The sequence below is a fragment of the Equus quagga genome, chromosome 1 (genome assembly GCF_021613505.1).
Source record: "Equus quagga isolate Etosha38 chromosome 1, UCLA_HA_Equagga_1.0, whole genome shotgun sequence".
Taxonomy (NCBI): domain Eukaryota; kingdom Metazoa; phylum Chordata; class Mammalia; order Perissodactyla; family Equidae; genus Equus; species Equus quagga.
In genome coordinates, this window is record NC_060267.1 from 157928256 (window position 1) to 157947151 (window position 18896).

The 18896-nt window shown below is 40.9% G+C and overlaps 2 protein-coding genes across 2 annotated transcripts in view; one reads left to right on the top strand and one right to left on the bottom strand.

Moving 5' to 3' along the window:
- NKIRAS1 (NFKB inhibitor interacting Ras like 1) overlaps window positions 1-9112 on the top strand; it is an 83053-nt gene extending 73941 nt beyond the window's left edge. Inside the window, exon 5 of the mRNA XM_046667670.1 lies at window positions 8986-9112. Coding sequence (XP_046523626.1) covers window positions 8986-9003 — 18 coding nt within the window. The 3' untranslated portion in view covers window positions 9004-9112. The remainder of the gene's footprint in view (window positions 1-8985) is intronic.
- Window positions 1-18896, bottom strand: part of UBE2E1 (ubiquitin conjugating enzyme E2 E1) — a 74092-nt gene that overhangs the window by 51983 nt on the left and 3213 nt on the right. The window contains exon 3 of the mRNA XM_046663906.1: window positions 16423-16473. Coding sequence (XP_046519862.1) covers window positions 16423-16473 — 51 coding nt within the window. The remainder of the gene's footprint in view (window positions 1-16422; window positions 16474-18896) is intronic.

An 18896-nucleotide genomic window follows, 5' to 3' on the forward strand; every position in this document is an offset into this window, starting at 1 on the left:
CTTTACGAGCAAATACTTCAACTAGCGTTGGTAATGATCTGAAAACTTATCTAAATTTTAAATCACTAGGTCTATTGTATATTTTCTTTAAAGTTAAGCCTATACTTTAAATCTTAAGGATAAATATTACATTCACATAAAATAGCAGAAATTTTTTTGTTTTGTTACCAACAAAAGATTAAAACTGACTTTATTTGTGGTTTAATCACTTCAACTTGACTATAGTCTCCCCGTGACTAATGTCAACATCTAAACAAATGCACTGCTAACACTTACACAACGCCTACTAATCAAATGCTGTCATTTGTTTCAGTGGCTATTCAAACTTTTTAGGCACAAGAATTAAAAATAAAACAATCAGATTTTAAAGAACTTAGTGTGTTGGAGTGACAAACACAAATGATCATAACTTAATGTGAGAAATGTTGTAAAGACGTATGTATGAAATGCCAGGGGACACAGGAGACAGCTGTGTGAGGTGAATCATTTTCATCTGAGCTTTAAAGAATAGTAAGGATAGAAACTGGGAGAGAGAACATTCTAGGGAACAGACTATAGTAAGTTATGGGGGAAACAATAACAAGATGGGGATATAGCGGACTGGAATCAGGTTGCAAGGGATTCATATATCATATAAAGAACGTGGGGCACTCAATTCTAAAGCAATTGGAGGCCTTAGATTTTTAAAAGACGAATGCCATGATGATCAGACCTACGCTGGAGAACATACAGAAGTAAACGGCCAGTCTGATGAAACAATATCATAGCTAAGTTGTGAAAGAAGCCTGTCTTTCAGAATTTAAATACAGTTTTACCGAGTAAAATTTAACAGGCAGTGGCTTGAAGCGAGGTCTGCAATTCGCAGAGCTACTCCAAGGGGCAGCAGAGCACGGTGAGGCACGCAGGCTCTGGAGGCCAGGGCTCAGCGCCAGCCTCACCATCTCAGAGCCGAGCCACCTGGGGCAAGCTACTTAACCATTTTAGCTTCTCTTTCCTCATCTGTAAAATGAGAATAACAATCATACGGGCATGGACAGTAACGATAGTAGCTAACTTTAAGTTTTATTCTATCTTAAAAATCTCCACAGCAGAGAATACGAAGCAAAAAGAAGCTAAGATTGTATGTTAAGTCTAAAGAGCTGTCCAGAATACCATAAATCAGGCTTTCCACTGTTCCTTCATTATTTTGTATAAAGTTGAATATCCAGAATATTGGACACATTCATGTCATTTTACAATATAATTACCAAAATTCATTTCAAAGTCAAATATAAATTACTTGAAGGTTCTCTGTACTTGGATTATTTTGTATTATTGGCGGTGTTTCCCTTTGGGCAAATACCCATGTTATGTTTGCACTGAAATTCTGTCCCCTTAAGAATTTTGAATGATTTACAATTTTTTCTGTAAGAGATAAGTGAAAATAATTTTTCCTAGGAGTCCCATTCTTAGCTGTTTATTATTAGCTTAGGGGGAAAAAAATCATGAGAAACTGGCCCTTCAATAAAAAAAATTACCTTTCAGTAAGAAATGATGTAATTTCTTATCAATGCAAACCCTGTAATCGTTTAAGATATGCTGGAATTACATTTCATTTTATAAGTCATCACTATAGCATAAAGAACAAATCAACGAAGTTTTACTAACTATAGTTTCAAATATACACCTAAGAATGATAATATCACTAGTCCAATCTGTATTTGACCTACACGTCCCTTTTAGTCCAAATATTTCAGCTACCATAACTAAAAGTTATGGCAAATGTATTACTCTAGCGAAGCATCTAGCAAATCGAGAAAACTGGAAAGCCCTCTCCCTATACAGTCATATCACACAGATTTGGGGCTTCACACTCTAGGTAAATCTGTTAAATATCATAGGCAAACAAGTAAGGGCTGGGAGGAGATCCAGCAAGCTGCCTCCCAGACCCCTGAGGGTCCCTCCACATCTGCTGCTCCTGCTCTGAAGAGGGAGAAGGCTAAACTCTCGATGCTTCCACACTGGCCGGCTCAGGCTGTCTTCACTTCAGGTGGGCAGTCAGGAAGCCAGGCGAGCAGACCAGAAAGACAACGAAGTTGTCTCCACAGCTGTGAAGGCAGACGCATTTCAAAGCACTCGCACTTGCACCCACCATATGTCAAGACCAGGTGAGCGCTGTTAGACTTCCCTGCACAGGTTCACACACAAATTCGGGGTAGCATGTCATTAATTTTTATAAAATTTCTAGATAAAATAGACACACATCTAGATATAAAGCACAGGTATGATAGATATATCTATTATATCTAGATACAACAGAAATGCTATATAAAGAAATGCCAGTGAATCTGTTCATAAGGCAAAAAGAAAGCTGTTTACAAAGAGTATGTCCATAAACTCTACTTTTACACGTCAGAAATTTTATGTGAGATATTCAAGAAAAGGCCAAGCGTGGTGATATACCATTCCTCCACTTAAAACTCTCCAATGGCTTTCTACTGAAATTAATAAAATCTGACGCCCGCCTATGTCATCTCCTACCTCTCTCATCCTCACTCACAATGCCCAGCCACGGAGGCCTTCCCCATGCAGCACCTTTCTATTTTCCGTCTTTTGGCCTAAAATGCCGTTCTCATGGCTGGGTCCTTGTCATTGAATCATTCAGAGCCATCTCCCCAAAATGGCATCCCCAACTTGCTATCACTCACGATGCCATTACCTCATTTTAATTTCTTAGTATTGTTACCTGAAATTACTTAGTACTTTTTTTTTTAATTGTGCCTCCATCCCCATGAACATAAGCTCCATGAGAGCAGGGACATTGTCTTTCTCACTGCTCTATGTTCAGTACCAGTCACAACAGGAAAGGCCCAAAAAACGTTAGCCTGAGTGACTGACTGGTGAGAAGCAGCTGGTAACAGCTCTATCAGTCGAAGGGCCACACAATGGAGTAGCCAGGGCAGGCCTGACCAAAGTATTGGCACTGTTGTCAATGGTTTGTACTGCTAGCCTGGGTCACAGGCAGAGGACACAGGCGGGGCAGGGAGGAGACTGCCCCACTCACCCCAGCCGAGTCACAGACAACCCTGCCGAGCTTCAGTCCACTTGCAAAACTAGCAATAAGATCTAACTGGAACAAACAAAAATCTGTTATTAATACAGACAATTCTCACGATGCAAATGACGTGTGTTCACTATGTTATATACGTTAAAAACTCATTCAAGGAACATAAGTACTACACTACTGGGCTTGGTGAATACCTGTTGGGGACTCGATCACACCTTCAAAGTTTAGGCCAATAACAACGCACATATACAGGCTGGATACACACAATCCTATCTCTATCTCTTCCTTGAAAAGTGTCACAAATTGTTTTCTGGCTCAAGTGAGCATGTCCAGAAGAAATTTCTGAGAAAACTTCACCCAAAGCGCTTTTTTTTCTTGAGAGGACAAAACGGGGAGGGAACACCCCAGGGTGTGAGAAAGCCAGAAATGCAAGCATGAACTGATGAGGATTTCCACCAGAATGGGAAACGCAAAGTAAGCCTGCAGGAATGTCATGAGGTGTCCTGCGATTTGACTTAGCCCATTAAACAAGGAGACGGCATTTCTTTTTATGCACCTCCAGGCCAAATGACAATCAGTAAATGTCATCCTCCCCAAACCTGCACTGCATGAGGGGCTTGGGGGACAGGAGAGAAGCTTCAGAACTGGAAGACGACTGCTCCGGAGGGGCTATTTACCAGGTTGGGAAGTTTAAATCTTTGGAAAACAAAGAGTTGGACTATAATAAAGTATGAAACGTAGAAAGGTTTCAAGACTGGCTCTAGAAAACAAGAAAGAGAACACAGCACCAGTCATCTGGGGGCAGAATGGAGAATGGATAAAAATTCACCTGTCAATATACACCTCATAAAAATAGGACATGGAGACAGAGAAGAGAACACAGAGAATGGAGCATCCACTCCATCTAGCTGCAAAATTTCCATCATAAAAACTAATTTGGGCTCCAAGATCTTAACAGCTTCTTACTTTTTTTCACAATCACGTGTTTCAACTCACAGGTACTACAATATAGAATTCCCTCCCAATATATACAATGTAAATAGTTAGAGTAAAATCCCTAAGTCTACACACAATCCAGTAGTATGGCCAGACAGAATGGAAACCAATTTCAAATTTCAGTTCTAACAAGAATTGTGTCCTCGACATATGGATTATTTTAGGACTGGTCCATATGACTCAACAATGTTTACCATGTAATAAACACACTTTGGATGTGAAAACATCTCAGGATCCCAAGCTACAAAGAAGCAACAGTTTCAGAGGGCCGCCAGGCTAGCTGAAGAATGAAGCTAGCACTCTGAGGACTTCCACAGAAAGGATTACTCAGAAGAAGGACCAAGGCAAAGCAGCATCATATACTATTAAGTAATATATGATAGTGATATCTTTACTGCCAGTCTCTGCTCACACATTACTATTATCACAAACATACATTTGTTTTGAAATATTTACTTAGGCTAGAGGAAAGTTATCTTTCACGTTTATCAAAAATCCTCCTGGGTGCTTGTTATAAAATAAATATTTTATTTTAGAGTCTTTGTACACCAATTCAACAATCTCCTTTTCTTTAGGATAAATGCGTTCTAGCAAAGTCTACTAAGAAATAAAATTTTATAAGGACAATTCGTATAAATTACCTTAAAAAACTGAGATGGATTCCCAAAGAGGAGGAAAGGTTACAAGTGGCAGTAGGAGAAATTTATATTTCTGGGGAGCAAAGTTCCTATGTAGCCACAACACTTGTGGTTCCACGTTATCATTTGCTTCCCTCTGGCAGCACCTAATGCTTTTGTGATTCCAATTAACACTCAGAACTAGAAGAATGTCTCCCAGCCCTGAACATTTCTTAATTCTACCCTCAGCGCTCCCAGAACTCTGCTATCCCTTTACCAGACAGTGAGTCACCGACTTACTCAAGCAACACCATCCACTGGCTGCCTCCATCTCACCCAGCGACCTCTGGCACGAGGATTCAAGTCTGAAGCTTCACATTATACAAAGAAAAACAATTTCTCTCTGTCATCAATTTTAATTCAGAAGTCTTTCAAAGTTATTTGCTTAAGAGATATCATAAATAGTTTCTCCTCCAAATACTTATTTAATGTAAGGGGATATTGTAAGAAAACCTCTAATTGTTTGAAAATGTAAAAAATATCAATCACAACCCAAAGAACCTACTTTTAAACAAAGGTAACGTCAAGTATACCATAGTTTTGAGACTAAAACTGATAACTTTGGTGATATAACTAAAAAGACACCAGCAGGATCACTTAGGATGTTTGTGCAGCACTTCCTCCAAGCCCCCTATGCGCCAGATTTGAATGGGAATCTGGCATCTGCATTTTTATACACAAGCAGCTATGTACACATACTGCTCTGATGGGAAGTGCTAAGATAAACATCTGCATCATAGGACATTTTCTTCTATAAAACTATTAACTGCATTCAGCAATTACTCTGTATCTTATTGCCCCTTGGCTTACTGCGTATAATTTACATGTATGTGTCTTGAGAAGACCAATCTCAGAATCAGAAGACAATCTCAATCATCAAGTTACACAGGACCAAGAGTACCTAGGATAATCTGAAACAAATTAATAAAATGTGATCATTAGATGACTGGAAAGATGTTTACATGAGGCTTCAAGAGTTCCAGGTACGGTCAACATAAAACATTAACATGATAGCCAATCTTAAAAGGATCAAAAAGTTGAATATGATGAGTAACTTATGCAGTGTTAAAAGTAAACCTATGTACCCACTCATTCTAGTGCATTCACAAGTAGGAAGAGTACAAAAGGTCGATGCAAATCAAAGCATGTAAAAAAACGTTAAGGATGGCAGCAGCAATTGACTGACTTTAATTTACTCACTGCCTACTATTTTCAAACTAAGCCATGCAAAAAGAACTTATCAAGATGTAATACATGAACCTAGCACTACTTACATATGGCATCCATACTACAATGGTAGCCACAAAGATCACAAAGGACTTGAATCCAGTAAGGCAGAAGTTCACTTCTTCTGGTGGGGGGAGACGAGAATAACCCCTCTGCGCAAATCCTTTGAGAAGCCACTGAAAATGATAAAGCCTCTTGCGAGAAAAGTACAATACACAATGCTGAGAAATGCTGTCCTAAAAATATAAGAATCTGATGATACTAAATCACCTCCCTGGATAAACTCAATGAAATTTTCTATTTGGGACAAGTAATACAAATAAACATCTTCCCCTTCTTGAAAATCATCCCGTTTCGCATCATCTCCTCTACATTGGATTAGTCTTATGGAAGTCAAAAACAAATTTGAAGTTGTAAAACCCAACAGTTACTTGCTGGTCTTATCTTTATCCACCTCATGGTATTATTTCAGAGTTGATGATCACACTACCTCAAAACACTTTGCACTCGCTCTTTCTGACACCACACTCTCTTGATTTTCCTTCTCTCAGTCTCCTTTGCTAATTTCTCCTTCAGACCACACAACCTCAAACTGCAACATGCCCAAGTCTCCATCCTGGGCCCTCTTCTCGCTACACCTTTCCTCTCTAGGTGAGCTAGAGGTATCCTCCAGACACTCAAGAGCCTCTATATAGTGATGTCTCCCAAATGCACATGTATCTCAAGCTTACATGTACTTGTGTGCAAAATATTCCTCTATGCTCCAATTACCTGTATCTAACTTCTATTTGACACCTTCATTTGGATGCCTCATTGGCATCTATCTCAAATCTAACATATCCAAAAAGGACGCAGTTTCAATGCTGCCCTCATCCCAAAGCACAGACCCACTCAGGCCCTATTCCAGTCTTCTCCCTATCAGCAAAATGTTGCCATCATCTACCTAATTGCTAAAACCACAGAAACTTGGAGCCATTCTTGGTCCTCTCTCATCTCCCACTGCAATCGATAAACAGGTCCAGGTGTTCTAACCCCATCTCCACTGCCACGACCTCAATCCCAGCTACCATCACCAGTTGCCTGGAAGACAACAATACTCTCCTTCCTGGTCTCCCCTCTTCCACTTGTGCCTTCCTCCCAGCTATTTTCCACACAGCAAGGAGAGTGGGGAAAAGACTTTTTTTTTTTTTTTTTTTTAAAGATTTTATTTTTTCCTTTTTCTCCCCAAAGCCCCCCGGTACATAGTTGTGTATTCTTTGTTGTGGGTTCTTCTAGTTGTGGCATGTGGGACGCTGCCTCAGCGTGGTTCGACGAGCAGTGTCATGTCCGCGCCCAGGATTCGAACCAACGAAACACTGGGCCGCCTGCAGCGGAGCGCGCGAACTTAACCGCTCGGCCACGGGGCCAGCCCCGGGAAAAGACTTTTAAACCATCATTGAAATGTCACTTCCTTGCTTCAAAAGCTTGAATGGCTTCCCACTGTTCTTAGAATGAAATCCAAACTCTCTACCACAGTTTCCATCATCCTGCATCACGCGGCTCTCCCCACTTCAGGGCCTCTGTGTTCCTGCATCCCTCAGTCTGGGATGTTCTCATTGACTTTTCACAAGGCTATCTCCTTTCTTCTCATCTTTCAGGTCTTTGCCTAATGTCTTTTTAAGCCTTCTCTAAGTAACTCCCCACCTCAATTATTCTCCATCACTGCATCGTTAATTTCTCTCCTACTCGCCAACACAACCTGTAGTTACTAATCCTTTTACTGGGTTGCTGTCTGTATTGCCTACTAAAATTTAAGCTCCACAAGCCAGAAGCCAGGTCTGTTTTAGTTACTTACAGAACCTAGCACACAGAGGACACTCCAATACTTTAAATGATTATGATCTGATTTACTCATGCTGCTATCAATCTTGTACAACACTGCTTCCTGATTATAATCCTGACTTTCTGAGCTGTATCCCATCTAAAATTTTTCAGTAAGTATAACCATTCCAAGCTGCTCTATCTATTGCTATTTGAAAATGTACTTCAATATCTTTTTCTATAGAACTTATTAGGGTCCATCTCACATCAATTTCCCATCTATCAACTTAAATAGATACAAACACCGAATGTCCCGGGATTACACATAATGATCGTCATTTCAATGCTGGTAGGCCCCACTGGAACCTCTCCACTGATTACTACTATTCAAACTTTAGTACTGACACAGATCACTATAGACAAGTCAGATGTGACACCTGTGGCAAATGTACTGTTGAATGCCATGTAAGAGCTGGATAATCAAGTCCCTTTATTTTGGCCTGGCATTTCACTTTATCACGTTCAGAGTCTTCAGGAAGCAGACAGAATTCAGTTTTGACTACTTTGTTAAAGTATTAGTGAACAGTATGCTGCCCTAGGTAGCAAAATGCAGTCACAACTTGCAATTACGTTGTGCATATGAAAACTGTTGGCTTTACAGGACTTTCCTGACGAGGGTGAGACATCACCTTGGCCTTCCACAGGGTTATTATCTATGTAGTGTAGCAAGGACTCTACGAAGGAATCCATAATCATTTGCCTAAGTTTCAAGAAAAGAACCATTAGCATACAGCAGGTCCTGGATTACAGTTCTCAAGCAAGGAGCTTTGATGAGCTTCTTAGCCTATAGAGTAGGAAGTTTCCCAGAGGATTAGAAGCCTATTCTGACACCAGTTACCAGGTCTTTTGTTTCACTTCAGAGCATGGCTGCATAAGAGAGGCTGACTAAGAATGGGCTTATTATGAAACCCTGTTCCACCCCACTGATGATGGGGAATGTGTCAGATGTCTCAGGCGGGTGCCAGCATCTCTAACATAACCAACTATCAGGAATAGCTTTAGGATTTGGGAGGACGTCTCTAGGAAGCTCAATTTAGTTAGCACCCCTAAACCCACACTCACTTGTTGGCAAACAATAATCTTGTAAAGTCAAAACATGCAAATCAAAGGTATTGATATTTTCTTTATACATCTCAACCTAGCCTGCAGCACTGACCCCGTCTTTTTATCACACTGCAGCCAAGAGCTCCTCTATGATTCCGGGAAGGTAAAAATTGCCAGAACTGCTTGGGTGACAACTCAGAAAGAATGCCAGCAATGGACAGCTGTAAAATGGGACGGCAAACCCAGCTCTTTCCGTTATTTTCTGAAGAGGGCAATGAAGACGTTCCATTAAACCATCAGACCGAAATTAGGTTTTTGTGTTTGTGTTTTAATTTAACAAACATGTATTGTGTATCCACTCTTTCTTGGACAATGCAGGGGTGCAAAGACATAATCCCTGCTCTCAAGGAACTTAAAGTCTACCCGGGAAAGAACCAACCAAGTAACACTGAGGACAGACGCTGCTGCTTTTCAGTTCTACTCAAGCAGCTGGAGTGTTACTCAAGGACCAAAAACACTTCCAGCCCTCTAGAAACTGTCACTTCATCACAGATAAAGTTCCAGGCTACCAGCCTTTCTCAATATACACTCTCTACTTATGACATCAGTTCCATATTCTATCACCTTCTCTACAATTTTATGTGCAAAACAATACATTGCCCTCCCTCACACAAGCATTTTTACTTTCTCCTCTGTACTTGCCTCTTCCCTCCAGCCTACAAAGCACACTCAGCTTTACACTTTAAAGCCCAAAGAGGAAACTCCCTTGACCTCCCCTAGGGCCTGCAGCTCTCCTACTCTGCTCCCTTTTCTCCAGGTCCTCTTCATTTTCCCATCCTTCATTTGGACATCCGTCAGAGCACAATTCTCAATCTTCCTCCTCCCCTTAGCAAACAGCTGTACTTTATCATTCAAACGTTCAAATCTAACGTGGACTCCCAAAGCCAGTTCTGGCCTCAGCACCCCTGCCAGCCCAGCTCAGAGTTAATGCACACAAACCTAAACCACGGAAGCCCCGTGCCGCCTGCAGCTCACTTTCAAATGGTTCCGCAAAAGAAATACATAGAGATAAGAGACAGACAAGGCAAATATGGTGAACTTTTAACAGCTGATGCCTCAGGGTGAAAGATGGGTGATCCCTGCATTATTCTTTCAACTCTTCTGCAGCTCTGAAATTTTTCAGACCAAAAAAGCTGGGAGAACAAACACGTAGGATCAGAACCAAAGATAGCAATCATGGTTCCTGCCTTTTAGGGAGTTTATAATCTATTTAATTGTCTAATCTAATCTAAAAGTAGGCCAGGTAGATCTGGGAGTTCAATGACTGATGAATAATAAACAAATATATAATCAAACGGCAAATATTTACTGAGGGCCTACTAAGTGGCAGCAATATACGAGGCATTGTACGTGGTCAACAAAGCAAATAATTAAACCTTGGAGGAGGAGCTAATCTCTCTGCCTCCCTCAAGCCACTTCATCTTCCTGCCTCATCTACTTCTGTTAATGTCACCACCATCTTCCCCAACACCCAAACAACCTCCGACTCCTTTCAAGGACTCCATGTCTAAATCAGTGGGCAAGCTCTCTGGATTCTGTTGCTTTCTGCCTCTTTTCTCTCTTTGATGGCTGCCACCTGTCCCCAAGGCCCACCTGGCGTCGCACCTGGACTACTGTAGTAATTTCCAAGCCTCCTGGTTCCCCCCAGCTCCGCTCAGCCCTGGCTTTGTCTAAGTCCAGATACTCGGCTCTAATTAGATCACAGTCCCAGCTCCAGAAGGTATCAATGACTCTCCAGTATCTATACAATGAAACTCAGAGCCTGAGGAACACGAGTTTTCTCTTTCTGTTTATTCTCCCACTCGTTCTTACTCTTCAGCCACAGGTTTATTCACTATTGCCCAACAGGGGCCTGTCTGCCTTTCCTCTGGTATGTCTGTGCTTACACTGTTACTCTTCTGCAGGTGGCCCTTACTCTTCCCCACCCCACTTCTCATTTCCTCCATCAAGCCTTCCCAGATCACGAAGTGCTCCAGCCACAACCCCTCACACCCAGGTCAAAGTAATCTCTCACTCCTCTGAACCTTTATGACATGGTATGTGCGTTTATCACTTTCCAAATAATCATGCTTCCAAGTACTATCCAAAACGTGTGCGTACATTTCTTACCACCCCTACTAAACAATGAACTCCTTGGAGGCAGTGACTTTTCATGTGTAACAGGCACTCAAGGTTTGCGACAGGAATTTAACATTACTATCTTTACAAGAATCCGTACAAACTGAAATGTTGCCTCCTAAGCTACAAGGATTTTTCCTCAAAATACTGATAACATTTTAACAGTGGTAAAGTTTTTTTAAAACCTTTTTTGTGGTAAAATATATAACATAAAATTAGCCATTTTAACCATTTTTTAAGCGTAAAATTCAGTGCCTTTAATTACATTCCCAATGTTGTGCAACCATTACCACTATCTGTTTCCAAAATTTTCATCACCCCAAACAGAGATTCTGTACCCATTGAGAAGTAACTCCCCATTCTCCCCTCCCCCAAGTCCCTGGACCTCTTCTTTCTGTCTCTATAATTTTGCATATTCTATGGGACCAGCCCCACAGTGTAGTCGTTAAGTTTGGCTTGCTCTGCTTTGGCCATCGGGGTTCACAGGTTGGGATCCTGGGCACGGACCTATACCACTCATCAGCCATGCTGTGGCAGCCACCCACATATAAAGTGGAGGAAGACTGGCACAGATGTTAGCTTAGGGCTAATCTTCCTCAGAGGAAAAAAAAAATTGCATATTCTAGATATTTCATGTAAGTGGAATCATACAATATTTGTCTTTTGTGTCTGGCTTATTCTACTTAGTGTAACATATTCAAGGTTCAGTCATATTGTAGCATGTATCAGAACGTCATTTCTTTTCATGGCTGAATAATACTCCACTGTGTATATACCACATTTGGTTTATCCATTCATCTGTTGAGGGATACTTGCGTTGCTTCCACTTTTTGGCTATCATGAATAGCTATGAACACTGACAAGTATTTGTTTGAGTCCCTGTTTTCAATCCTTTTGGGTGTATACCTAGGAGTGGAACTGCTGGCTCATATAGTAATTCTGTTTAGCTTTTTGAGGAACAATAGCAGTATAGTTTTAAAATCCAGATGCGTGGTCGTTTGGTGAACACAACAGCCACAAGAATCTCCTTTAGCAAACAATGTGCTTCTGGATAGATTTCCTTCCTTCCTACCCACTCAGGCCCCAGGTGATGATCTAGTTTCGAGGAACCTGACCCTGCTTTGGGTGCTATTTTGATTGTATTGACACTCCTGTATCGCGGTTCTCACTATTCTTCAACCCTGCCTTTACACACATAAAGAAAGGCAACACTGCAGTGGAAACTCTCCAAATGAAAAGGATGAGACTAAGCATCATTCAGATATTGAAGTCAAATTTATATCCTTAAGGCATTTAATAACATCAGATGAAGGAAGATACATAAAAGGAAGGATACTTTTCAGAAAGTAAGATAATATAGGATTTTGTAAAGGATGACTTCTGTTGAACTCATTTCTTATACCCAAACAACCATTTAAAACACACTAACCTTGGACAAGATGTATAAGCCTTTACTGTTGCATGGAAAGGAGCTCTTTTTCATGCCAAGGTTAGCAGCCTGGGATTTCTAAACTGACGTTATCATTACTATTACCACCAATTTCCAGAAGGTTTTGTAAAAATGTAAATTCACAGCAACTACCTGGAAGGATACACACAAAGGGCTAACCTGGAGCATCTCTGTGCAGGGGCAGGATCAGAAGCGGCCACGAGGGGGATCTTTCACTTTTTACTCCACAACTTTTGCATTTCAACTTTTCAAAAATATGCATTCTTACATTACTGTGTAATAGCTTAAAACTGTATTTAAAATTTAAGCAATAAAAGGCAATGTTAGTAAAAAAGATGAGCTATTAAAGGGAGCTAAATGGGCACTTCTAATAATATCACCATCTAACACAGAAAACTCTAATCTCATTTGAACTTTACAACACCATGGGGTAGGTAAGCCAGGTATATGGCCCTTTTAGTAAATGAGGAAAAGAAGGTTAAGAAAACTTAACTTCTTAGACAAACGCATTACATTTTTTTAAAATGTTTTTCATTTTAGCCTTTAAATCATCTTCAAAAAAGGTATGATTTAGCTGTAAAACTTTAAAACCAACTGTATCTGATTACATAACAGCTCTCCCAGAAGAATAAAAAAAAGCAGTGACTTAGTTGGGTTTACATATTTAGGAAACAGAAAAATAATGGTCAAAACGTAATAAAGTCACATAAAAGGAAAATTTATTATTTTCCCCCATGCTTGAAATGTCTACGGACTTCTCAAAGACATTTTATCCTAAAACAGCACTCCCCCAAAATCTGAATTTGTGGGTTTCAAGTCACCATATGAGGAGTTTATTCATAATATTAATATATCCATTAAGTAAAACCTGAAGATTAAAAGACTTGGGCAAAATATGTCATTTATTATGTGCAGACATACTGACTACAGGCCTTTATGTGTGCAGATTAGTTACATAGCTATAACTAGTCAATTTAGCAAAGCTTCAGGCCTAGGCTATAAATAACAGCTGCAAAACTGACTCTAGTGGCCCAGAGTTCACTAGCTATCTAAAAGGCATAATTTTACAATCCAAGACAGGGCAAGCTTTAAGAAATCATTACAATAGTTGAGAGAGCATTTTTCTCCCAAATGAATAGAGCCAAAAGGCAGGGGAAAAAGCCTAACCAAATGCACAGTATGTGAGGTGGGAGACTATTTCATCTGTGTATATACACATAACCAAATAGTTCACAGACACCAAAGAATTTGATTTACATGGCAATTTAAAAATATTCACTTAAAATACTCTTGACCTGGTCATTGAATATAAACTGCGTTTTGTTCTAAAGAAATCGACTCAACATAATATACAACATTGAGGATTTAACTTTATGTGCTCATACATAACAACATATTTAACAATTGCATTTCACCAAGTTTTGAAGCTCAGTAACTTCGAATCCAAATATTTTTGCCAAGTAAAGTGCTAAAATTACTGAACACAAGCAGTGAACCTTCAAGAGAAGTGATTCTCCCACTGATTTGCAATAATCAACTGTTTATTGAGAGGTCACTATGTGCCAACTGCTACATTTTAGTAATGTGCTTAAATTTAAAACCATACACTGGATACGAATTGAAGAAGGGCAGTCCAACAAGAGATTACTACACAAGATACATTAATTGAAAGCCAATTAACTCATTCAAAATATAAGTGATAGTTGATGAAACTGCAATTTCCTAAGAACGAAGCTATAGAGCTTGCATGCTGAGTAATATTTTAAAAATTATAAAAAATAAACACGCATGCACTCAGTATTATCATTTAATTCATACATTTGAATTGGATGCTGACTTCAAAAAGTGTCCCCAAACTAAATGATCCATTTCCATCTCAAACAATAATGTAAGTTAAAATATTTAAAAATTCAATCCCATAAGACACCAACACAAAACATAAAACCAAACTCATTTAAGTTAGCTGAATATTGGGACTACTGTATACCATTAAGTCAGTAATACTAGTAAGCCAACCTAAAGTAGGAATTGTAATTCATATTACTTAAGAGCCCTAGTAGACAATGTCTTCAGAAAATAAACCAGTCTTTATTTTCACAAGTCAACATAATATACATTCTCTTGCAAAATAAAGATGACTGGTGTTTTCTTTGAAATCAAGGAGATATTTTTTCAAAATGCTTAAGTATGTCAAAGTTTGTCTTCTTACCACAAACTACCCAATAGCCATCCATCTGGGTGCTTCACCTGACCACAGGTAATGTTCACAGGTTTCACCTTGGAGGGGTAATTATGAGAGTTCTCCAAGGAAAAAAAGTTCTGTATGCTCAGCAGCATAAATCTCTCACACGTAAATTCAGCTAAAATGGTGTGAAACTAAAGTGTACTTATCCTGTTTTTTAAAAGTGATTAACCCCATGAAAACCTTCAAACTGTCTACAATTTTAAACCTGCACTTATTCACAAGAAAGCCATTTACGTTTTGATAAATGTTATCAGTTTTAAAACCATGCTTTAAAAAACTTTATAATTTGATCAACTAAAGCTGTCTGCACTCACAAAAGACACACATGGAAGAGACAGGAGACCAAACCGGAGCAATAACTACGTAGCACAAATCCACCAGGGGGAATACCCACGCGTTCAACACAGCCAACCAAGGGAAGCTACAGGCTTCCATGTGAACAACGACTCCAGTAAAATAAAAACGGCAAATATCACAGCTCTAAGCCATATCCATTTCTCCACTTTGTCAACTGTCTGAAAAGATTCTTAATAGCCATGAGAGAAATCCTCAAGAATGATTAAGCAGTACAGTTACAAACCACAGCTTAAGAGCATTTCAAACTCAAAATGACTTTCCTCACAAAATAGGACATTTTACCAAAGATCATCCCCCACCTGACCAACATTAAGAACATATGTAACCAAAATGGCAATATTAACGTTTCCATTTAATCCATTAACCACAGTTTAGAAAGTTCAGTGTTAATAAGCAAAATGCCACTGAGTATTTTCTTCTCAATAACTTCTTCTACCTCTACCCATAAATGTAGCACCCTTCTGAAATCTCACAGGTCATTCCAATGTTGATCCCGAGAAGTGAGAATCAGGTTAAATGCTACGCTTAATTTTTAAACTAGGGGAGTAACAGAACCTAACAATTAATCTCCCTTAAATAAATGGCTCTATTATAACATATACTAAGTCCTTCCTCACTCCACTGTTGATTTAGTAAAATCAAGTATTCCACCTTGACTCAACAGTAACAAAATGGCTATTCTAAATAAATCAAGTGATCAACAAACCCTTCACAAGCTGATATCAAATTGTTTTCAAACTGAAAAATCCATACAGTCTGAGTAAACCACCCTCCAAGAAAAACACCCCTTTGGAAGAGTTTAAATCTATAAAATAATTTAAAACAAAAATCTTTTTATCAAAGTCACCAATTATTTCCTGAATTAGCCTGCCAAAAGTCCAACACAAACTTTACATATAATGAAGTAAGTTTGAGGACCGAGTATGTGATTTAACTCTATGCTCTATTAGCTCAGTAGAGAGCCTGAAGAACAGATTAAGATAGCAAAGCAATTTTCTAAACCAAAATCTACCCGAGCATCTAAAACGTTTTACATCATCCTTATCGAAATATCAAAGATCCGCGAATAAGCAAGCGTGCATCTTGAAATTCATTTTACAGTTTTGTTTCATATAAGCAAAACTGTCCACTCCAAATCCATTACTTCTCTTCAACACAGTACTGAAATTGTCAGAGGCGCATCAAAACATACTCAGGGTAATTAATTTCAGCTGTTATTTGATGTGAGCACCAAAACAAGCATTAACGAAAGAATAAAAGCAAAAGTTTATAATAATAAAAACAAAAAAAAGCTAAAGGTTAAAAGAACTTGAAGAAGAAAAAAATTTGAAAAGAAGCTCACCTGCAATTAGGTGGAGGGTCTAAAGTGATGTCTGCCAGTTCCTTCTGAATCCTGGAGGCAGGGAAGAGAGAGAGAGAAACACAAGAAACATTAAGGCGCTGGGAGCCTCCCACCTGCAGTGTCTAAGTCTGGCAGACAAACCTAACCGCCGGCCAGGAGAACTGGCTTCTACCGAGGAAGCAGGAGTCTACACATCAAAAGCCGCAGGTCTGTAGTTCAGGGAAAACTTTTTTCACCGACGCGGTGAGTTGCCGCTCCGGGGTCTCTTGTTATCATGTCTCAGGTTTGGGTTCGAATCTTGCCTCGCACCCTAAGCCACTTCTATTTCTCGGTGTTTTCCATTTCAGAAATAATTTTCAAGCCTCTCACTCGCGGACTACTTTTCTGCACCGTATTAGAAAGTGTCGGGACACCGTCATCTTCCCCATCGGCCGGGAGCGAAGGACGCGCCCCAGTCTCCGCCCCTCGGGGCCGCCGGGGTCACCCCAGCACCTCCGATGTCCTCACGCCCACCCGGGGCCGCCCCGCGTCCTCCGTGACGAAGCCAACATGGCCGCTCCCCGCGAGGCCCCTCGGGCCCGGGCTGCCCTGCTTGCCGTCGGGGTGCCGGGTGGCGCAGGCCCAAGGTGGACCCCGCCGCCCGCGGGTGCCCTCCCCGCGCGCGCCCGACGGCTCGGGCCGCGCACGCCGGCCGCGCGGGTCAAGTCCGGGCCGGGACGCTGGTGGCTCCCCAGCGGCCTCGCCCGCGCCCCGGAACCTGCGGCCCGCTGCCCGCCCCTCCGGCGAGGCCGGCCTCCGGCAGGCGGCCGCGGCCCGCACAGGTGCACCCGGCCGGCCTCGGTCCCGCACGCTCGCTCGGACCCTCGGCCCACCTTTCCGGACCGGCTTCTCCCGGACCTCCTCTCCCTTCCTTTGGGTCTGTCCCCTTCCTTCTCCATCCCTCACTGACACAGAACCCCGGACCCCCACCCCAGTTTTCTATCTCCGCACCAACCCACGACTTCACAAAGAGCCCCCTCCCCCACTCCTAGGCCGACGCCACCAGGCAGTTCACACCAAGCCCCGGCCTTTGTCTTCTGCTTACCTAGGCGCTTGGAGCATCAATTACTACAAAGTTTAAGGCCTTTACGCCTATTCAACCTTCTAAACGGTGCCTTCTATTTTTATAACCTTTCCTGCTCCTATCATATAAAGCCCTAAAGGGCTAAGTTACAACTTAAAAATCTCACCGAGGCAGCACAGTAGTAAAAAACTAACACACACATTCTAAAGGCAATCTGAATCACAATGGATGCTTTTCTCTTTCCAAAAGTTTTCTGAGGCTAGGAAGATAGGCTGGCCGGCTGCGATGGGGAATAGGTTTTGGAAGGCGTTGTTTTTTCCATATATAAGTAAAGAGAAATTAAGGCTGGTGATTGGGGAAGTTCTTTAAATCTTCCCACTGGAGGACATTTCCTGTCCCCTACAAATCTGGTCAATCTTAGGGGTTTGCTCACAATCTCTACTGACATCTACTTGTCTGTGTTCTGCTAAATTCTGTCACTACCAATACGAAGCATTTCAGTTCTGGGACATTCACAGCCCTGCAGGTTGCCTCATTATTGTACGTTAGACTAAAAGTTTGGAACCTTGGTCTCCTGATTCTTTACCCGTATCTATTAGAATGACTGCAGGTTCAGACCTATGTACATAGGCAAAAATATCCTCCCCCTGAGCACACTTGTATAAAAATACATAGTGACTTCACTTCTTGCCAACCCAACCTCTACTATAAAATATCCCCTGAAACAGTAGTTGCTTCTTTAATACCTAAGAAGTGTCATACCACACAGCTTTATCCACTTCATCTCTCCAACAAACATCTGCACCATTTCCAGAGCACTGGCAAAAGATTTATAAAAGTAACTCATATCTATGTTCCACAGAGTAATTCTAGCCCAGATCACTCTTAATGGGGGCTTTCCTCTACTGTGGACTAGAAATCACTTTCCAATATGCGGTTACGTAACCTTCTGTCTGCCAATTCAGGCTTCTTCTTCATTCTATCTCCTGGTATACATGCCCCTTCCAATTTTGTAGGCAACGCCAGCCTTCCAAATCAATATATTTCACAGAGCAGCTTCTACAGGGTACCACTAACATCAATTTTCCCGTTATTCTTTCCTAGATACACTGTCCCTCTCCATTTTTTATCTTTACTATTAACCTTAGCTCTGCTTTAACACTGACAGCCACTCTTTCAGCAAGATAGGGAGCTAAAACTAATGTTAACTTTACAGGTAAAATTACTATTTTAGCTTCCCACCGTTTATTTATTTTTTTTAAAGATTTTTAAATTTTTTTCCTTTTTCTCCCCAAAGCCCCCCCCGGTACATAGTTGTATATTCTTCGTTGTGAGTCCTTCTAGTTGTGGCATGTGGGACGCTGCCTCAGCGTGGTTTGATGAACAGTGCCTTGTCGGCGCCCAGGATTCG